The 22,931-nt window shown below is 33.7% G+C and overlaps 2 protein-coding genes across 3 annotated transcripts; one reads left to right on the forward strand and one right to left on the reverse strand.

Moving 5' to 3' along the window:
* The first annotated feature begins 1,301 nt into the window (after positions 1-1,301).
* On the forward strand, positions 1,302-3,768 carry LOC107956986 (B2 protein). Of its 2 annotated transcripts, none has more exons than XM_016892412.2 (6): positions 1,302-1,468; positions 2,092-2,672; positions 2,793-2,893; positions 2,978-3,061; positions 3,169-3,279; positions 3,380-3,768. In XM_016892412.2, exons 2-6 carry the CDS (start codon positions 2,102-2,104, stop codon positions 3,422-3,424), a joined length of 912 nt encoding a protein of 303 aa, XP_016747901.2. In that variant the 5' UTR covers positions 1,302-1,468; positions 2,092-2,101; the 3' UTR covers positions 3,425-3,768. The 2 variants fall into 2 exon arrangements, with proteins under 2 accessions (XP_016747901.2, XP_016747900.2); XM_016892411.2 differs by lacking the exon at positions 1,302-1,468 and adding an exon at positions 1,475-1,613.
* Positions 3,769-3,934: 166 nt separating this feature from the next.
* Positions 3,935-6,643, reverse strand: LOC107956987 (transcription and mRNA export factor ENY2). Its single transcript, XM_016892413.2, has 5 exons — positions 5,896-6,643; positions 5,716-5,803; positions 5,514-5,608; positions 4,625-4,701; positions 3,935-4,329 (listed from the first exon to the last, which is right to left on the reverse strand). Coding segments are annotated over exons 1-5 (336 nt in total). The 5' UTR covers positions 5,898-6,643; the 3' UTR covers positions 3,935-4,255.
* Positions 6,644-22,931: the final 16,288 nt, after the last annotated feature.

Below are 22,931 nucleotides of genomic sequence, written 5' to 3' on the forward strand. Positions count from 1 at the left end.
GAGAATTTATTCTTTACTATTATATATATTCGAAATAACAATTTTGTCAGTTTCTATTTTGAAGAAAGAATTTTCCTTTTCATCCAAAAGTAAAAAAGAACTTTTTCTAGTTCTATGTTTTGATTCAATTGGTTCGAGCCCACACTTGAAGCAAATCGTGGTATGAGAGTAGTGAAGAAGATCGATTGGTTAAAAGCTAGAAAACATCAAGGATCCCTTTATCTGAAAAAATATGTATGATTTCGGTTCAAGGTTTATTGCTATAAATATCACAAACTGAATCGGTTTTCAAATTTTAAATTTTCCGCTGTGCAAGAAAATCATTTTCAATCTAGATTTTTTCCAACAAAACAAACACACAAGTGAACTTAATCTATCACACACCTCATGATAATTTTTCTCACCCTTGCACCTTGAAGACTGATACTCTCACCACTAAATTCACCCTTGTGAGTTCAGCAAATAAAATCACAACACAAAAGGTTTTATTATCAATATGCACTCATAGAAAAGTTCCTCACTTGAACAGATTTAGTGCTCTTAATTCCAGTTACAAAAAGCTATACAAGTCTCTTCCTTAAATAGATTATGTTCGAGACTTGCTAACATAGAAGATTTATAATAACCCCATTACAATAATAATACAATAAAGAATTTACAATATAATAACAATAAAACAAATGTGGGCTCTTGGCAACTAATCACATAGAGTTCCAATCCAATCCAAATGTCCATGTTGTAAGGGATTAACTTGAATGATTTAATTCGATCTAATTTTCAATATGAGTTTATTAAGTAATATGATATTCATTGACAGACTAGATGTTGTCTATATGTTCATCATATCTTATTCAAACTGTTCAATAAATTATCAATACTTAATATGAAAATTATCACTCAACAGCTCTAATACTAGAGAAGCATGCACTTCCTTAACACTTAAAAGCGAACTTCATATTTTCTAATAAATATTTGTAAACTTTTGAATTATTTTGAGAGACATTAATCTCAAACACTCACATGATTTTTTTTAATTAAAAATTTATATATCATACATAAAACATTTAAAATATTTTTTATTAAATAAATAATCAATAGAAATAATACGAGAAAAATATATTTTTTTGACAAAATTCGAGATAGATCGGATAAGAAAATTTACTTGGAAGTAAATATTTTTACGATTATTATATTTTTAAAAACATAAAATGTTTTTACACGCGGACACTGAGGCGCGTAGGAAACGAGAACTTCACCAGCACTGCACTTCCTTAATTTTAAGACACTGACACAAAGTTCGTAAGAAAAACGGTAAAAACCAAACTGGCAAAAGACAGTAAATACTCAAGTAATGAGGGGCATTCTCGTCACATAATTCTATAAATACAATGAAAATCCCTTCTTACATAATTTCTCGCTGTCCCCCTCTGTGCCGTGTCTTGCGGGTTTCACTTCACAGCTAGCAAAGGTAAAAAAGATAAAAAGAAAGAAAGAAAAAAAAGGGACTCTCTTTGTTTCTCTTTTGGATCCCAAATCTGGAGTTCTTAGCTTCTAAAATACTTTTAAATCTGCATCTTTAATGCTAAACATTGAAATTGTATTTTGCTTAGTTGGTAAAGTCTGCATCTATTTCTTTGGTTCTTTGTTAAATGCCGTACTATTTGTTTGATTTTTATTGATGGATGATTTTGAATTTTTGGGTATTGTTTTAAAGGTGATTATATTTTTGGGTTTTCTTTTCTTTTCTTTCTTTTTTTTTGGGGGGGGGTGTTCTTATTGGGATAAAATTTGGTTGTTGTTTGTGTCATGTGAAGTTGACTTCAAGAGTTTTAGGATTTCTGGGCTTTGTTTGTGTGCTGAGAAAATGGTGGGAAAGGAAATGGGGAATTTTCCAGCGTTTGCTTGGATTTCATGTGCTGATTCTTGGTTTTCTTTTCTTTGGGTTATTGTGGCTGTTGGTAGAAATTGAATCTCCTTCATTGATGCTTAAGATTTGCTTATCAATTGGTGACTTAATTGTCTCCAATTTTCTCCTATGTCTTGTTTTGTAATTGACAAATCTTTTCAAATTCTGTTATCCTCTCTTATTAGGATCTGCAAGATGGAAAGCATGAATAGCTTTTGGCAGTTAGGAGATGATCTCCGGGGACAATCTAAAGCCTCAGAGGATCACAAATGGTTGATGGTTGCCTCCAAACTGGCTGAACAGACGAGGATAAAGGGTGAGCGAATGAACAATCTCGATCTTTCAAAGGGTCCAGCTGAAGTAAGGACAAGGGATAAATTTGGGTTCCATGAAGACAACAAATTCGAGAACCTTAACTTCAATATGTTGAACTTGGACTCCAAGATCGGAGATAGTGTAAGCAAAAGTACCTTCCGAAATGGTATTTACAACACCGATGCTGTTTACCAGAAAAATAACAGCCACAACATTGGGAACCTGTCTGCCAACAAATATAGCGGCAACAACCATAGCAACAAAGATATTAATAATAACAGCAACACCAACTCCAACAACAACGAGAACAGCAATGCAAACAATGCTGTCGATAAAAGGTTCAAGACTTTGCCTGCCACCGAGACACTCCCTAGAAATGAGGTGCTTGGTGGATACATCTTTGTTTGCAATAATGACACAATGCAAGAAGATCTTAAGCGTCAGCTATTTGGTAATTGTTGTTCTTTTTGAAGACTTCCATTCTCATAAATGTAATTGTCACGTAATTAGTTTATATTATGAACCTTAGTAGTTGAGAATTTTTACTTGCTGCTGTTATCTCATTTGCTAGGTTTACCGCCAAGATACAGGGACTCTGTTCGGGCAATCACACCTGGCCTGCCATTGTTTCTCTATAACTACACCACTCATCAATTGCATGGTATTTTTGAGGTAAGTTCACCTGAGTCTAATGGTTGATCAGGCAGTGTCAGTTAGCGTCTCTTGTATTGTTGATGTTTTCTTCCATATTTACAGGCAGCAAGTTTTGGGGGTTCTAACATTGATCCAACTGCTTGGGAAGACAAAAAGTGTAAAGGCGAGTCGAGGTTTCCTGCTCAGGTAAAGATAAGAGTTTATGGTTTGTTAGAACTGTACATATTGTTCCTTGTCATAGAAGACACCATTAACTCTTAATTCTTATGTTTTTTTTACCCCCATATAAATAGGTGAGAATCCGTATAAGGAAGGTATGCAAGGCATTGGAAGAGGATGCTTTTAGGCCAGTCTTGCACCACTATGACGGTCCCAAGTTCCGTCTCGAGCTCTCAGTTCCTGAGGTATCGGAATTGTTCTATTTTATGCAAGTTCTTTTTCTTTTTTTTCGCTAATCAAATTCTTGTAGCCGTGGCTCACGAGTTCCATATCATACTTTTGCAGACTTTGGATCTAATGGACCTTTGTGAACAAGCAGGCTCCCCATAAACAAAATGCTAGCCGAGTGCAAATGTAGTAGCAGTAGGGTTTGTGATGCACGTTTCCGGAGATTTTTCCATAGAGCGCAAGCTGTGGTGGGTGTTAAATCCAGTTGGGGAAAAAGTAGGAAATGGCATTAGCCACATATGAATAAATGCGTTCATGTCATGTGAAAGATGCATTGTAAAACTTTTGCATTAATATGCTATGAATTAAAATCCTATCAAAGATATATTTGCAAGATGTCAAAAGAAAATGGCAACTACGTGTAATGTTCAAGTCCTCAACAACTGAAGGCTTTGATGTCTATTTTTGTGCTTATAATATGAACTTTCTCCTGTCTTATTCTTCAATCTCATTTTCAAAGTGAAGTTCTAAGTGCATGCAAATATGCAAATTCCAAATAAGGTTTGTTCAATCTCTCATTCCAATCACCTAAGAGAACAAGCTAAAATAATTGAACCATGACTTCATTTGACTTGCCATTTGTGTAGCAATAGCTTAAAAAGAGGATACTCATCATGGAAAGAAGTATAGCTTCAATCAGAGGATTTACAAGGTCAAATATGTTGATCTAATGCACAGTTTTCCTCCCTTAAACCCAGCAATAGAAATGTTTGTAGACAACCGAAACCATCTGTAATTTGTTGATCCTATCACAGCAAGAATGGTTAAATGAAATTACATCCTCACGGCTACAAACCCTATTCATTCCATTGGTGTAATCATTCAACAAGATGCTAAAGACGAACCCTATTGAGGCTTCATTGAAGTCCATATAGCGACAGTTGAAAGCTCTCTAACTTTCCCCCCTCTTTGCTAATCAATGCATGGTGATGGTCAAAGAGCAGCGGACGTGAGAAAAGAACGAATTCTTTGCAATAGCTCAGCCTTTACGGAGTCTGGGACAGAAGCTGCATAAACAATGATTTAACTGTGGTGATAAGGAAATAAAATGCAAATAGTATAAGAGACAAAAATCATGAGCTTAAAAATGGGTAAATCAGACATAATCCAATTTATTATCAACCACCAGCTAGGACTGTGGAACATCATAGCATGAGGAAGCATATACCAAGAACAAAATCGAGGATCTTTCTTTGGTATGAACTAATTCTCTCTACTCTAATTGATCCATTGCTTCAACTTATGGAATGCTGATAAGGGCAAGTATAACAATAGAGGGAAAAAAAAAATACTAATTCTTACCTCTGCCTTTTGGGGTGATCAAATGAACAAGGTCATCCACAGTGACATTATTTCTTCCTTTCTTCTTAACATATGCTCTGTCATTCATCAAAATGGAAGAGATTTCTATAAAGTATCATAAAGATTTCACATAGAGATGATGCATAAAAGGAAATTGAATACGTTGCAATCAACTTAAATGCCAAGCAAAACAAATCGATTCTTGGATAAAGAACTAATTTCTCTATCTCACGGCACTTCATCCCCCTGGTTTTCTTTCCATGAAAATAAATAGCCCACAAAAGCTATACAGCTTTACATAACTATAAAGAAACTTATTGCGGCATTGATTAGTCATTATCTAAAACACCACAACACATCGCTAGACACAATTTGACGCATCACCATCCTAAACATCTTTTAGCCATTGTCGTAACAGAAAACATAAAAGTAAGAAAAACTCAGCATATCACTTATATTTGGGACCGGGCACTGGCATCACAATCTGGCTCTAAGATTATCCACTTCCACATCAATACAAAGTAGGAAGCAACAAGTGAAGTCTTAAGAACCCCATGACAAATTTTTTCCCCATTGATCAACTACTTAATTTGATCCACTTTTTCTAAAAAAAGAAACTATTTATAAAGTATTAAACAAGCCATGACTTAATTCTAATTTCCTTATCTAAGAAGAACTTGAAAATTCTCTTAATTTTCGGATACTATGAATTTTAATCCTTAGATTAATTATAACTAAGCCAACACAAAAAATGATAGGTTAAACGATTAGAAAGAAGATCAATTGCAGATAAATACACAAATTAATATTTGAAGCAAGGCAGTTCAAAGTTTAAACAATAACTGGATACAAAGGAGACAGTAAAAATAGTGGGGAAAAGAAAAAAAACCTGCAAAGAGCTTTCATCTCATCCTTCCATCCACATTCTATAAGTCTTTCTCTTAACATTTCCATTAATCTCTCTTTTTCCCCGCTTTCAATTAACTACCAAATTCAATTAAATCATAGTAAATAAATAAGAACCTCCCCACCCCCCCCCAAAAAAAAAAGAAAAAAGAAAATATGAAATAATAAAAAGAAGGGAAAAGAACCTTGATATTAATAATTTCTTGAAGGATGGGTTCATTCCCTTGATCTTCTGCACCATCAGGGGTTGGAGGCCGATTTACTGAATGTTTCCTGTTGAGGGATTTTAAAAAAAAAAATTAAAGATTCGATTTTGATTATGATTTAGTTAAATTGAAGAAAAAAAAAACAAGAAATTTACTTACATGATGTTAAATTAAATCTCTCAAAATAGAAATGAAAATTTGTGAGGAAATTGGAGAAATTTTTGTACTTCGAAACAGCTAGAAACCAAAGAAAAAAAGAAGGGATTTTAAATTTTTTTCCTCGGCCTACACCGTCACCTAGAAACGACAACGTAGGGGATATTTCAGACGAAGGAAGTATTTTACCAGATTTGCCCCTAGATTTAGTTGCATTTTACAAGGCCATCTCTTGAAGCCTTTTTCAAGGATGGACACAGGCCCTTCACATAAAGAATTCCATAGCTGTTAGCTTGTTAGGCCTTAGATTTAGATACTGCCTTTAGTATAAGAATTTCGTTGGAACTCTTTTGATATTAGAGAAAGATAAATGTAGGACCCTAACCCTCAGATCTTACTAATATGGAACACCTATGAGGCTATGACAACAAAGTGTCCAATTGCCCATCCATGTATATTGGGTAGCTGTTTTTATGTCTCTCTTTGTTTTTTTTCATTGAATTGCAGATGGATTCAGCTGCATATGTCCAACTTGAACAGGTGCTAGATATTTGTGGAACCTAAGAGCCATTTCCAAACACTCGATGGGACTGAGTTCATGTTCGCGTGGGGCACTAGGAACAGATAAATAACTTGGCTAGCATCCTCAAGTATGTGGCTAACTTTCCTGATTGTGCAAAGAACAGTATTACGTAGTCCCGGTAATGCTGTTTTAGTGGTTTCTTATGTAATCTATGGAAGAAAATTGAGTGGTTGAAAACTTTGCATCTTGGTCGCTTTCATATTCTGTGTTAAGATCATGTGACCGTCACTGTTCCCTAGTATTGCTAATTTAATGCTGTTTTTGAGGCTCATATTGTGCCATCCTACAATAATGGCATCTGCTGAAAAAAAAAAAAAAACTCTCTCAAGCAGCTCTAGGGTAGAGGTGATCATGGGCCGGACCGGGCCGGGTTTGGGCCGAGCCCATATAAATTTTCAGGCCCATCTATTAGACTCGGGCCCGGCCCGGCCCGAAATATGGGCCTAAAATTTTGCCCAAGCCCGGCTCGAAATAAAATTACTAAGTCCGAGCCCGGCCCGGCCCGGCCCATATTAAATTTTTTTTATTTCATTAAATAAAAAAAGTTTAAAAATATAATAAATCAAATATATTTAAAAACATAAAAACAAATATTAAAACAAATAAAAATAATACTAAAACAATTCTTAAAACAATACACAAATTAAAAATATAATAAAAAATAGTTATATTAAAAATTTAAAATAATTAAAAATAATATATATATTAATATATAATTCGGGCCGGGCTCGGGCCAAAAAACCCTTACCCGAGGCCTAGCCTGTTTTCTAAACGGGCCTCGTTTTTTTGCCTAAGCCCATTTTTCGGGCCTATATTTTTACCCAAACTCTCCCATTTTTCGGGCGGGCCTTCGGGCCGGGCTGGGCCGCCCAGCCCATGATCAGCTCTACTCTAGGGTCATTGGTATGATAATGGGATTTCCTTGTCTTAGCCAAGTAGTCAAGTAGCTAAATTGCTGACTGTTGTATAGAAAGCTGCATCTGTGGCCAGGTCTCTCCCCCCCACTATTATTGTCCCCCACTCGGATGACATGTATGCAATCTACCTATGTTGCCTCAACCTTTTATTGTTCTCGAAGCATTAAAATTCGACTATGGTACCTAACTTATATCCAAACATGAGTATAACGATTGGAATCTACCCAATTAAGCAACAAACTAATAAAAATAGTGGAAGAAATTGAAAAATTAAACACACAAATTTAACGTGAAAAAATTCCTCCAAAGAGAATAAAAAACTACGGATAAAGATAATTTTAATATAATGGCAAAAGAACGAATAGTACAAAAGATGGAGATAAAAATTAAATCTCAAAACCCGAAAAAAAAACCCTCAAAACGTAATCACAAAATTCTCTAAAAGTGTTATGAGTTATAATCTTTTAATGGGTGTGTTTTCTAATGTTGTAAAAGAGCTTATTTATAAGCTAAATTTATATGTCAAATAAATTATGCTAATAAATGCTTAATATATTATACTAATAAATACTAAATCTTGTAGAAAGAAAATATATTTTGTTTAACTTAACTTGCAAGCAATCTCTTATATTAGTTAATAGGAATTTGGGTCACACAACTCTAACAATAGATAAATGATGTTTCCAAATATACAAAAAAAAAAACTTATTGATGCTGCCAATTGCAATATTTAGTATCAATTCACATTGCAACTGAACAAGTTATAATTTGTTTATTTTGTTTGCATAATTGACTGAATTAAAGCGTTTCTTTTTGTGCATCTTTTTAAGGAATCTCATGTAGCAAATTTCATGATTAATACTGAGGAAGAAATTCAGTCAACCACGTACAATTCAAAGTAATCTAATGTGATTGGCTAACTTTATTTATAAAGATATGCAATCAAAAAAGTTCAATTGTAAGGGATCTTTACTTTATCTCATTCCATAATGAAAATTTTGATTGAGACGAAATCACATTGGTTAATTCTAATTACACTAGTTTGGTTTACAAGTCTACAAAATGCTTATATAAAAGAGACTTTTTACGTTTTGTGTGTGAAAATTAAAGAACTTACTTTATTTTTTACTCTAAACATTTGCAAGTGTTTTTATGTTGTAAAGAAATTGTTCTATCAATTTGGACTAAGCTTTCACAAGGGAAAGTACTAGTGAGAGAGTTAAATCTTTTATAATTGTACAGGAGTGAGGTTATAATTAGTATGAGTGAGGTAGAGCTTAAATCATTTATTGTACTATTGATATTATAGTGGATACTCTGTAGCAAAGCTGACACACGTAAAATTGGATCCGAATTGCATAATCAATTTACTATGGTCCCTATTTACATTCTCAGTCTTTAATTGTTCAATTAGTTACAACTTAAATAACAACTAAATCCACAACTCAACACTTTCAATTGATATTAGAGCTAGATACCAACGAATTTGGTTATGATATTGCTTTTGATTTTCTAAAACATGGAAGGAAACACGATCTCCAAGACACCCATGCTCATTGGCTCATATTACACCTATTGAAAAATATATATAAGGGCATTTATCAAGTCAATAGGCAAGAGAGTGTAGAGAGTTGTTCTTACAGGTTAGGAACCACTACTTGATATTGTTAATGGTGTCAGTGCTCTTAAACCAAATAATACTTGGACCACTAAGGATCTTAAAATGTAATTTTTAATAGTATATATTCTAGGAATATGTATATATTTTAAATTTATTTAGGTAGATAAATCTTATTTAGGTAGATAAGTTTTATTCATATTCTAGGAATATTTTTATTTTATCTTTTAGTAGTTTATTAGAGTAAGGGAACTATTTTCTTTTATGTTTTAGTAGTTTATTAGAATAAGAGAACTATCTTCCCAATTAGGATTATGACCATTTTCTCTATTTAAGTTCAGTTCTTTAGTTAATAATAGAGAACAGTTTTATTAAAAGCTCTCTTGAAAACTTTCATGGCATCTGAGTTAGGTTAAATCTCTAGTAACATCATGGTTAAAATAGCCTTCACTGGAGATAAGAGGTCCAGCAATCAAACAGAGGAAGAAAGTTCTACCGTTGAAACAACTACTGAGAGTACAATAACTCAAGGGACAGAAGCCTCTCACCTTTCTTTTCAACTGACATCTCACAAGTTGAATGGCAAGAATTATCTGGAATGGTCATAGTCCGTAAAATTAGCAATTGATGGGCGCGGCAAGCTAGGTCATTTAAATGGAGAAGTCGAGCAACCACAGGTAGGTTATCCAAAGATGAGCAAGTGGAGGTCAGAAAATTCTATGATAATTGTGTGGCTTATTAATTCCATGGAAGCATCCGTAGGTAAACCTTTTCTTTTTCTCCCAACGGGTAAAGATGTTTGAGAAGCTGTGAAAGACACCTATTCAGATTTAAAAAATGCTTCACAGATTTTTGAGTTAAAAATAAAACTTTGGAAAGCTAGGCAAGGGAAAAAAGAAGTTACTCTTTATTGTAACGAGATGATGTCTCTTTGGCAAGAATTGGATCAGTGTTATAATGATGAATGGGAATGTCCTAGAGATGGTGTAAAAGCTATGAAAAAAGAAGAGAATGAAAGAGCTTATTTATTTCTAGCTGGTATAAATAAAGAATTTTATGAAGTGAGATCTCGGATCCTAGGAAAAAAATGCTTCCAAAACTTAGCGAGATTTATTCTGAGGTTAAAAAAGAGGAGACAAGGAGAAAAGTAATGTTAAAGCTAGGGTTTGAAGCCAATGATGATAATTCTGCTCTTGTAACTATTAAAAATAATGATGATAGTGGAAAAAAGAAAAAACCTTGGTGCGATCACTGTAAAAAATATTGGCACACTCGAGAAACGTGTTGGAAGCTCCATGGAAAACTGACAAATGGAAGGAAAAAGAGTGGCAATGGTTGTGGTTCACAATTAGGAGATAGCAGAGCTTTTCAAACAACTAATGGAAATTATGAGGGCTAAAGTTTTCTGGAAGGGTCTCCATTCACTAAGGAACAATTAGAGCATCTACACAAGTTTTTTCAATCACCACAATTTCGAATAAATTCTTCTATTCCTAACTCATCCAATAATCCTTCTTCCTCTTTTGCCCAATCAGGTACTGATTTTTCTATTTTTTTCAGTGTCAAGCCTTGTAAAACAAACAAATGGATCGTTGATTCTGGAGCTAGTGATCACATGGCTAGTAGTCATTTTCTTTTTTCAACTTACACACCTTGCGCAGGAAACAAAAAGATCAAAGTAGCAGATGGGTCCTTCTCGGCAATAGCCGGGAAAGGCACTGTTAAAATTTCATCTTCCTTGGTTTTACAAGATGTTTTACATGTGCCAAATCTAGCTTGTAATCTCATATTGGTCAGTAAATTATCCCAGTCCTTAAATTGTCATGTTATATTTGACTCCTCTATGTGTAAGTTTCAGGACATGGTCTCGGGGACGATGATTGGCAATGCTAAAGAATTTGGTGGAATTTACTTTCTTGAAGACTACCATCTAAGTCAACTAACAACTACTTTATGTTTAAATTCTGGTTCTGATTTTGATAAGGTTATGATTTGGTATTATAGGCTTGGACATTTTACTATTTAAGATATTTGTTACCTAATCTATTTAAAAATAAAAGTCCTTATTCATATCATTGTGAATTTTGTGAATTGGCTAAACATCACCGATCATTCTTTCCATCTCAAAAATATAAGGCCTCCAAACCTTTTTCGTTAATTCATAGTGATGTTTGGGGACCTTCAAGAGTCTCCACTTTTTCGGGAAAACGTTGGTTTGTCACATTTATTGATGATCATATTCGTATTTGTTGGGTGTTTTTATTAAAAGATTAAATCTGAAGTTAAAAATGTGTTTCAGTCCTTTTATACTATAGTGAAAACACAATTTGGTGTGAAAATAGAAGTATTTCAGACTGATAATGGTAGGGAATTTTTTAGCGACCAATTAAGTGTTTTCTTAACCAAACATGGAATAGTCCACCAAAGTTCTTGTACAAATACACAATAACAAAATGGGATTGCAGAAAGAAAAAATCGACATCTTTTGGAAGTAACTAGAGCCTTGATGTTCACTAGTCAGGTACCACGTTATCTTTGTTAACAACTACATATCTTATTAATAGAATGCCCAGAAAAACTCTAAATTATAGAACTCATTTTTGTCTCTTTAAAGATAACTTTCCTAACTCTAAATTGATCATAGATTTATCCCTCCGAGTTTTTAGGTGTAGTGTTTTTGTTCATCTTAACAACCAAGGTAAACTAGATCTTAGAGCAAAAAAAAATGTCTTTGTTGGTTACGCTTCTAATAAAAAGGGTTATAAATGTTATGATCCAATTGATAGTAAGATTATTGTTACCATGGATGTCACATTTAATGACACGCAATCTTATTTTGATTCTAATCTTCAGGGAGGGAATTATACTAAGGAAGATTCTATAATTGATCAAGAAAAGACTAGAAATATACAACATAGGGATTCTAATAATAGGGAAGGTGAATTTATGATTAACATAGAAATTAATAATGTTAATGTTAATGAAAAGGAGTATGAAGGTGTAGAGTCTAATCATGAGAATAAAGAACAGACAAAGGAGTTAATTGTTTACTAAAGAAGAAATCAAAATTAAGAAAGTGGAATCCACTAGATTCATCACCAAGAATCCGACCTACAAGATCCTGTCAAAAGTCCAGGTAATGCTCATAATCCAGCCAATGATTTTTCTGATTTAGATATTCCAATTGCCAAAAGAAAAGGTGTTAGAAATATTGTAAAATATTCCATGTCTAACTTTGTATCCTCTAAAGTCTTGTCTTCGACATTCTCAACCTTTGTTTCGTGTCTCGATACTGCAAAAATACCCAAAAATGTGAAAGATGTTTTACAGGTTCCTAAGTGGAAGGAGGTTATTTTAGAGGAGATGTGTGCTCTTAAAAAAACAGGTACATGGGAAAAATAGAATTACTTGTAGGGAAAAAAACAGTGGGCTGTAAATGGGTGTTCACAACCAAATTCAAACCAGATGGATCTTTAGATAGATACAAAACCCAGTTGGTGGCTAAAGGGTACACTCAAACATACGGGATAGATTATCTTGAAACGTTTGCTCAAGTGGCCAAATTAAATTCCGTTAGAGTTCTTTTATCAATTGTTGTTAATCTTGATTAGTCTTTACAACAGCTAGATGTGAAGAATGTTTTCCTAAATGGGAAACTTGAAGAAGAAGTTTACATGGATCCTCTTTCAGGTTTTGAAGAAAAAATTAGAACTCGAGTATGTAAACTCAAGAAATCTTTGTATGGTCTAAAGCAGTCTCCTCGAGCTTGGTTTGAATGATTTACTCAAGTTGTTAAAAACAAGGTTACTCACAAGGGCAAGCTGATCACACAATGTTCTATCGACATTCACAAAAAGGTAGAATAGCAGTTATTATAGTTTTTGTCGATGATATCATTCTTACAGGAGATGATGTGGATGAAATAAGGCATCTCAAGGAGCATCTAGCATTGGAGTTTGAGATCAAAGACTTGGGTCCTTTGAAATACTTTCTTGGAATGGAAGTTGCTCGATCAATGAAGGGTTTTGTGGTCTATCAGAAAAAATATGTTATTGATCTTTTAAAAGAGGCTGGGATGAGTGGTTGTCGCCCAGCTAACACAACAATTGATCCAAATGTAAAATATGGAAATAAAGAAGGTTGATTAGTTGATAAAGGTCAGTACCAAAGATTAGTTGGTAAGTTAATTTACTTATCACATACAAGGCCAGACCTAGCTTTTGCAGTGAGCTTAGTGAGTCAATTTATGTACTCCCCAATGGAGGAACATGAAGAAGCAGTGTTTTGAATTCTAAGATACTTGAAGAGTTCACCTGGAAAGGGCTTATTCTTCAAGAAATCCAAACAAAGAGGAATTGAAGCTTATATAGATGCAAATTGGGCAGGCTCAATAACAGATAGAAGATCTACATCAGGATACTATACATTTTTTTGGGGAAACCTTGTGACTTGGCAAAGCAAAAAACAAAGTGTTGTAGCAAGAAGTAGTGTAGAGGCTGAGTTTAGATCAATGGCTTAAGGAATTTGTGAATTAATGTGGTTAAAAAGAATTATGAAAGAGCTGAGGAAACCAATAACTTCACCAATAAAGTTGTACAGCGATAGTAAAGCTGCCACTAGTATTGCTCACAACCCAGTCCAACAAGACAAAACTAAACATGTTGAGATTGATAGACACTTTATCAAGGAGAAGATTGAAGAAGGCCAAGTGTGCATGCCATTTGTTCCTTCAAAACAACAGACTGCTGACATACTTACCAAAGGACTCTCTAAGACAAGCTTTGATTTTCTTGTAAGGAAGTTGGGCATGATTGATATATATGCATCAACTTGAGGGAGGGTGTTGAAATATGTATATATTTTAAATTTATTTAGGTAGATAAATCTTATTTAGGTAGATAAGTTTTATTCATATTCTAGGAATATTTTTATTTTATCTTTTAGTAGTTTATTAGAATAAGGGAACTATTTTCTTTTATGTTTTAGTAGTTTATTAGAATAAGGGAACTATCTTCCCAATTAGGATTAGGACTCTTTTCTCTATTTAAGTTCAGTTCTTTAGTTAATAATAGAGAACAGTTTTATTAAAAGCTCTCTTGAAAACTTTCATAGATCCCTAGGAATTCAAGAGAATCTCAAAATACACCAATGCTCGTGAGGCTTGGACTATTCTTGAAAAAAAAAATGAGGGAACTACAAGTGTGAAATAATCCAAACTCTAGATGTCAACAATTAGATTGTGAATCTAATAATACAAGAAGATGAAACTTTATATGATTTTCATACTAAATTATATGATATCTCTAACCAAGCATTTTCTATTGTAGAAGAGTACTCAAATGCTAAGTTGGTGCATAATTTCTTAATATCTCTCTCAAGACATTTCTTAATCAAGGTGATAACCATAGAGGAGGCTACGAACATCACATGATGAGCATTGATTAGTTGATTGTGTCCATAAAAAAAATTTGAGATGAATTTGAAAGATGCCAAAAGGAGAAAAGTAAAGACAAAAAAGAACATTACTTTGCAAGTTGCTTCTTTAGTTGTAATCAATGAAGAAGCTACCACTGAAGATATGTAAAAGCAATTAGCTTTACTTATTAAAATTTTTAACAAAACATTTAAAATTTTATCAAAAAAGAGCACAAATTATGAAGGAGATTGAAGCTTCAATAAAGGAAAAAAAAAGAGGAAAAGAAGTAGCCAATGAGGAAATCCTTACACAAAAGGGAAAAAATAATACAATGTCACAAATGTGAGGGTATAACACATACAAGTTGAGTGTGTCAATATGTTGAAAAAGAAGAAACCTTAATTGTGACATGGAGTGATGATGACTCAACCAATAAGAAAGATGAAGATGAGGAGAATATCAATAATTATGTTTCCTTTACATTTAAGTTGGTAATTGAACTTGCAAATGACTCTGAGAACAGTAGTGATAGTAGTGTTGAATCCATTGAAGATTTTATAGATACCTAGAATGCTATGCTTGATAAGTGAGTCTAGGCTTGTAAATTCTATTATAAAACAATAAAACTAAATGCTTTTGAAAATTTTGAAGATAAAGGCTCCTTATTGACAAAAAGGATCTAAACTTGGTGAAGATTGTGAAGAAGTTGATTGCAGATCAATTTATTTTAAAAAAGATGTCGAAAAGTTACAAAAGAAGTTGGATGGAATCTTGTTGTTGCAAAAAGGAAACCTGGTCATGGAGGCTTGGTGTATGTTGACACATGTGATGAAATAGTAACCTCAATAGTCTTTATGAAAGTCAAGAAGAATGCTAACAAACCTGAAAGCTCCAAGAAGATCAAAGTTGTTCACACTAGGAAAAGTAATGTGCCATTATTGTAGATTTACAAGAAATATTAGGTCCAAATGTTACAAACTACTAAAAGATCTTAGAAGAAAGTAGTTAGTTAATCTATAGTTGCAACTAGCGTTACAATTGATAGAAAACATAATAAAAAAAATTCTGAAGAAGAAAATACCAAAAGTGTTTTTTGGTTGTTCACGTATCTTTTAAAGCATCCATAAAGCATATTTAATATTTTGGTAGCAAATATTCCAAGCATATGACTAGAAGTAGAGACATCTAAAAGAGTTTCAAGAAAACCAGAAGGTATAATACTTTTTTGTTATGATAAATGGATGCTTGAACTCCAGAATTTGTTCCTTGGTAAGGGCTTGAAAGCCACCCTGATTTACCAAAGATCAGGACAAGTTAGTAAACTTTACCAAAGATAGCTATAAGGTGACTAAAAAGTAAAATGAACTAATTTTGAAGGGTGTAAGGACATTTGAAATTTTTTTATAGGCTAGTGGAACCATTCACTCACAATGGAGACAAATTTTCAAAGATGAAGTTATGGCACAATAGGCTTTTGCCACATACACTTCAAAGGTTTGTAAATACTAGTAAGGTATGGACTACCAAATTCAGGAGAGTATTACCCAAGTTGTAAGGTAAGTGCTTGAAAGGTAGACAACAACATGAGTTACATCCTTAATTACAACTTATTCAAAAAACTAACCCTTTAAAACTTTTGCACATGAATTTGACGGAGCTATTGCATATCAAGAACTTGGGGGTAAATATTTATATGCTTGTATGTGTAGATGGTTATTCTAAGTATACTTGGGTTGTGTAAAGAATATAACACATTTGATTCCTTTAAGAAATTATGCAAGAAATTAATGAATGAAAAATGGTAGCTCATTAAGAAGATTTTTGTAATGAAGTAGGCATTCAACAAGATTTTTTTCACTCCAAAAAATATATAGTAGAATGGAATTGTTGAGAAGAAGAATAGGATCATTTGGAATATAGCTTGAGTCATTTTAAATGGCAATGGGATTTCTCAGATGTCCTGAGTAAAAGTTGTTAATAAAACTTTCCATGTAATTAATTTATCTTTGTTGAGGTAAAAAAGACTATGATGAAATCTTATGAGATTTGGGAAAAAGAAAGCAAACCTTGGGTACTTTCATGTATTTAGGAGTGTATGCTACATAATTTTAAACAAAGAGTACAAAAGGGAATTTTGAGGCTCGCAATAATAAAGGCTAAATGCATATTCCTTGGTTATTCCACAAATAAAAAGGCTTATAAAATTTATAGAAAATGCATTGAATTTGTGATGGAGTTCTATGGTGGTTAGAAACGAACCAGTAAACCCCTCAACAAATGAATATCCTGACGATTAACTAATAGAGACAATTGCAGAAAAAGTTGCAATAGAATAAGCAATTGAATCGAATGACAATGGAAGTCAACATGTGGATGAACTATCTTAGCCTCAACTATCCTTCAAGGTATGTAAAAATTACTCTTTTGATGATGTTATTGGTGGTTTTGATAGTCGCATAAAGACCAAGGATGAGACTAGACCAAACTAATATGACATGGTTAGGATAGCTTATTACACATCCCTCATTAATCCATATAAAGTGGGCGAAACTCTTAAAGATGAACATTGGATTTAGGACATGTAAGAATAATTGAACCCATTCAAGAAGAATGGCATATGACAATTAGTTCCCATACTAGAAGGTGGCATGTGATTAGGACAAAGTGAATTTTTAATAGTAAAATAAATAAACATGGCAATATTAAAAGGAATAAATTTAAGCTTAAACGTATGGGTGTGCTCAAGTGGAGGAAGATTACTTTGATGAGAATTTTGCACATGGAGCAGTCTTTGTTGAGCAACGTAAAGGTTTTGAAGATTTGGAACATCCCAACCTTGTTTATAAGCTTATTAAAGTCTTGTACGGCCTGAAGCGAGCACTAAGGGCATAGTCCGAGAGGCTTTCGAAGTTTCTATTATAGTAAGTTTACATGGGGGCAATGTAGATAAAACTATGGTTATAAAAAAAAGAATACTGAAATGATTGTTGCAAATATATATATATGTAGACAATATTATATTAGGCTTAACATCCCATCAAGCTAAAGAAACCTTTTTTTATAATGATGCAACTTGAATTTGAAATGAGTACAATAGAAGAATAATCTTATTTCTTGGGTTTCTAGATCAAGCAGCTTCAAGATGAAACATTTCTATCCCAAGAAAAGTATGTTTATAACTTGGTTAAGAATTTTGGTTTTGAGATACCAAAGGTAGAGAAGACACCAATGGGAGTTCATAAAACAAAGCACAAATTTAGTAGGAGTTGCAATTGACTCTACCAACTACCATATTGATAGGTAGTTTTTTTGTTATCTCACTACAAGTAAGCCAAATTTGTACTATAGTGTAGGTATGTATGCCAAGCATCAATCTAAGCCTTAAGAAGTAATATTTAAAAGTTGTTACATACATTATTAGATAAGTTAATGGAATTCTTTGTAACACCCCTTACTCAGTCCGGTTGCCAAAATTGCCAAACTCGAGTAATAGGATGTTACAAACAATTTGCAAATCAATTACTTGTAATTTATTAATAAAAATCTCAATTAAATATCATTACATCATATATGAAAAAGTATAACATGTAATTCAATCAATTTTGAGTTTATATCGAGCTTACGAAAGCTTAAAACCAACCTGATATCAAACAGAGATCAATTTGAAACAAAAAAATATATATATAAGAAAAATTTGTAAATAGGAGTCACACGACCGTGTCACCTGACCGTGTAGAAAGCTAAGGCCATGTGGGGTGGATCACATAGCCATGTGGACAATTTGTGTAACAGCCTAAGCCCGTGTAGGTTTGGAGTCACACAGCCATGCGAACAAACTGTGTAACTCACAGATGTCGTATGGGTCAAAAGTGTAAATATTCAAAAGATGTCACATGGTCGTGTCGCTAGATCGTGTAACAGACTGTGGTAGTGTGTGCAAAAAATCACTCAAAACACAAAAATCACACAGTCGTGCCATATGTCGTGCATGGCACACGGTTGTGTGCCAGGTCGTGTGTACCTAAAAATACCTTTTAATACAAGTTTTATAACTTCCCAAAAATTGGGGGTTAGTAGAATCGGGTTTGGGAATCGAGAGAGTGTGGTCATGCCCTAATTTTTGAGATTATTTATGCATTTTTAGGAATAAATGAGGTATTGGTTTGTTAGATAAGTGTTAGTGAAACATTCCTTGAAACCGAAATTCAAATCCCTTCTCTCTTATCATTTTTATTATTTTGCTAGTTTTGCCTCTAATCCTAGGATGTGACATGCCTTGTTTTTAGAATAAATATTGCAAAATTTTTTCAAAAATAAGGAAATAGTTTAGTGGTTAATTGATAAATGCAAAGGCATGGAAATTAAATTAAGGTCCCAAGTTCGAATATTTTCTTATGTAAAATAACTATGTTTTTTTTTACAAATTCCCATGTTTTTAATGTGTGTGCCATGAATACCCTTGTAAACCTAGGTATAAATGTAACACCCCTAACCCGTACCCGTCGCTAGAATAGGGTTACGGAGCATTACTATACAATCAAAACATTTAAACATAATTTCATTCAATAACATGAACATATCATAAACTAATCATACATATACATACTGTCCTTGAATCGAGCCCTCGAGGCCCTAGAAATAACTTAGAAACGATTTGGGACCAATTTGAAATCATTTGGAAAGTTTAGGAAAAAGTTAAAAAATTTTAGAAATTGGTGTCACATGGCCGTGTGCCTCACACGGCTGAGACACAAGCCCGTGTCTTAGGCTGTGTAACCTTAAAATTAGTGGCACAAGGCCATGTTTCAGCTTGTGTCCTCACTTGTGTAACTCTCTGAGTAGGGTCACACGGCCATGTCACATGCTCATGCGCCAGGCCATGTAACTCTCTGAGTTGCCCCACATGCCCGTGTGTAGGGCCGTGTGTTAGGCCATGTAACTCACTGACTTGCATACAAAGGAACTCCCAAATGACACACGGCTATGTCGCTAGGCTGTGTGCCACACACGGCTAAGTCACATGCCCGTGTCTCAGGCTGTGTGGACCTAAAATTCACCTAGAATCAAACCATTTTCATACCATATCATGCTTAACTTCTCAAACCATTCACGCATACATTAAAAGAACCTAAACATACATCAAAATACCATTTCAAAGTCCTAACACAACTAACCAATCAGCCATTCAAAGGCACCTCAAATGCATTCATCACCACTTACCTAAACATGCAAATTTTACCACATTTTAATCATTCAATTCTAGTTCAAAACTTACCAAACATGCCACAACTTGACCATTACCATACCATTTCAAATATACCATAGAAGTTATTCAAAACATGCATCGTAAGTTAACCAAAATGACACAATCTAGCAAGATATCAAATGGTACCAACCAAGCTAACTTCAACAAATTATACATACCAAATCATCAACTAAACATTCAACTAAATACCATTACAAGTCCACCTATACATGCCATTATAACCTTGGACAAAACATTCAAAAACTATCGATATTTATACTGGATAGTGTGATGGATCTCTGACAAGTTTCCAAAACGATCGAGCTTCCAATAATCTATAAAACATAGGAAAAAAACTACATAAGCAATTAATGCTTAGTAAGCTCGTATAACTTAAACACAACTTACCATTTCATTTGCATAATGTAAATAGCATAAATGTAATACCAACTAATGCATAAGCTTGGCATAATGCCTATACAACATCACAAACTTCACAAGTTAGTACATTTGTACATGGTTTAAATGAATTCATCCATAACAAGTAATTTACACATGTATTCTCATCATCTAGATCACCATTTCTTTTTCATAAGTTCATGATACATATCATTTGAACACTTACCATTTCATTTCCTTTTCACTCCCGTTGAACCATCAAAAATTACATCGGATACTCGGGAAAGCTCACACGAAATGTGCCTTTACATAATCGTAACCTTTCCTTTACATAATTGTTCACATGAGCTGTGAAATAGGCCTACTCACATGAGCTGTGGGTTGGAATGTAAGCTACACGATGCTACTCACACGAGCTGTGGAATATCCACAACAAATGCAGGTCCTCAGTCATCGATAAGACATTCAAGACCAACACCTGAAACATGAAATCCCTAAGACATGTCATTTGTATCCTACAAATTCCTAAGGTTCAACAAGGACTCGATAACCATCATAGCATTGATCGTTCAATTAACATTATAAGTAACACAATTACATGTAATTTAAATAGAATTAATATGATAACTGTCCATACGAACTTACCTTAACTATTAGGGCGTAAAAGTTAAATTGAACTATTTCAAAGCTTTTGTTTTGCCTTAATCTAGGTCCGTACGTGGTCTTTCTTGAGCTAAATAGATAATTACAATCCATTTAATACTTATGTAAAATTACTATTTTACCCCTAACATTTTAACTTTTTACAATTTAGTCTTTAGACTAATAACTTAAAATCTAGCCATTTTAATCAAAATCCATGTTAACCAAACATGCAAGGGACTTTGAAACAACTCATGTTTATCACCATTTTACATTAAAACCCTAGAATTCATACCTTTAACAATTTAGTTCCTAATTTCCAAAATTCATCAAAAATCATTTTGTAAAACTTATTTATTTATCAACAAAGGTTTATAATCTAGCATTTAACAATAAGAGCCACTCAAGAACATTCATGGTATAACATTAAATCTTTAAACTAGCTAAATTAAGCTAAACTACTTCAAAAACATAGAAATCATTAAAAACGGGGTTGTAAACCATACCATGCAAGCAAAGAAGCTTGACCGAACCTTAAAACTTCAAATATGGAGTTTCCTATCCTTAATTTCAGTGGAGAAACAAACTAAAGAAGATGATACTAATTTCTTTTCTTTTGTTTTAACCTTAATTACCTAATTACCATTTTAACCTTTAAAAACTTTAATAATTTCATCAAAACCATGCCATGCATATTCACTGTCTTATTTAAATGGTTTATTTACCATTTAATTCCCTTAGATTTCCTTTCCATAGTCTTTTAGCCGTTTTTAACTAATAGAACTCCACTTTTTACAATTTAGTCCTTTTCACTTAATTAATCATGCAAACATTAAAATTTCTTAATGAAATTTTAATATGACCTTACTAATATCCCATAAACATTAAAATAATAATAAAATAATAAAATAAAAATTTATTCGTCAAATTTTTTATCCTGAAATGTAACACCCCTTACCCGTACTCAATGCCGGAACAGGGTACGAGGCATTACTATACTTGAATGCAATCAAATACCTAAAAATCGGACCATAGAATTTTGTTCCAATTAAGGTCATTCAAACATATACTTAACATCCCCTATACGAGCCTACAAGGCCCAAAACATACATTAGGAAAGATGTGGGACTCAACCGAAAATTTTTGGAGCTTTTACAACACTTAGAAAATTTTCATGTTTTGGAGAGTCATACGCCAGTGTAGGTAGGCCGTGTGGACACACACGCCCTTGTGGCTTGGGACATGACTGTGCCTTCAGCTCCTGTAACTTTCTAACTATGATGTCATCAACCAATTAAGGTCACACGGCCAGGGCACACGCCCATGTCTTTAGGCCGTATGGCAAATTAAATTCCAAATTCAGTTGCAGACTTCACACGGCCTGGGCACACGCCCGTGGGGTATATTGTGTGTCACACACGGTCTAGACACACGCCCGTGTGTCTACCCGTGTGGACAAGGCTATTTTCCAAGCCAAATGCCATCCTTATTTGTTCAAACACACGTAAACAAAAAAGTAATATTTCTTAGACTTGCATACATGCGTTTTCATAACATTTTATACACACACATGACATTCCTCCATATTCAATCATCAATAACCATAGGCCATATCATAATGGAATTGGCACATACATACATAGATGAATAGATTTACAACCTAATATTCATTTTAAGCCATATCTCATGGCCATACACAAAATAAATCAACTATCATCATAAGCCAACACATTTGGCTAAACCAATATGACATATAACAAAAAGACCAAGTCCCTCTACATGCCATACTCAAAACGTTGAGATTAACTATACCCAAATAATCCAATTGATAGTGTGAACGTGCCTCCGACGTATTCTGATTCCCGAGCTAGCTTGACTATACTATAAGAAAATGGAAAAGAGAGAGGGTAAGCATAAAGCTTAGTAAGCTTGTATGTAATTAATAAGTAATAAGAATATTCATTTCCATTCACATACATAACATAGCTTGACTCGTCTCATTCTCAATATCATAATTTCTTTACTCTCCTCTTACCAAAGTTTTATCATTTAGTAATCTCAATACTACGAGCTTAGCGTACATCCTTGTACTCTTTCAACATGATTCTACCTCGTCATTTCTCTGACACATCCTCGGGCTGCCCGTTGAACCATTTGGAATACTAACAGATACCCGATAGACCCCGCTCACATAATAAGATGCCAACGTCATATCCCAA

The sequence above is a fragment of the Gossypium hirsutum genome, chromosome A05, assembly GCF_007990345.1.
Source record: "Gossypium hirsutum isolate 1008001.06 chromosome A05, Gossypium_hirsutum_v2.1, whole genome shotgun sequence".
Lineage (NCBI taxonomy): Eukaryota > Viridiplantae > Streptophyta > Magnoliopsida > Malvales > Malvaceae > Gossypium > Gossypium hirsutum.

Excerpts from the sequence above, each read along its gene's own strand:
- LOC107956986 (XM_016892412.2), top strand. The coding sequence starts at position 2,102 with ATGGAAAGCATGAATAGCTTTTGGCAGTTAGGAGATGATCTCCGGGGA. Across the intron at positions 2,894-2,977 it reads AATTGCATGGTATTTTTGAG|GCAGCAAGTTTTGGGGGTTC; the intron begins GTAAGTTCACCT and ends CCATATTTACAG. Across the intron at positions 3,280-3,379 it reads TCGAGCTCTCAGTTCCTGAG|ACTTTGGATCTAATGGACCT; the intron begins GTATCGGAATTG and ends ATACTTTTGCAG.
- LOC107956987 (XM_016892413.2), bottom strand. Across the intron at positions 5,609-5,715 it reads AAGAAATTATTAATATCAAG|TTAATTGAAAGCGGGGAAAA; the intron begins GTTCTTTTCCCT and ends TGAATTTGGTAG. Across the intron at positions 4,330-4,624 it reads GATCACCCCAAAAGGCAGAG|CTTCTGTCCCAGACTCCGTA; the intron begins GTAAGAATTAGT and ends TTGTTTATGCAG.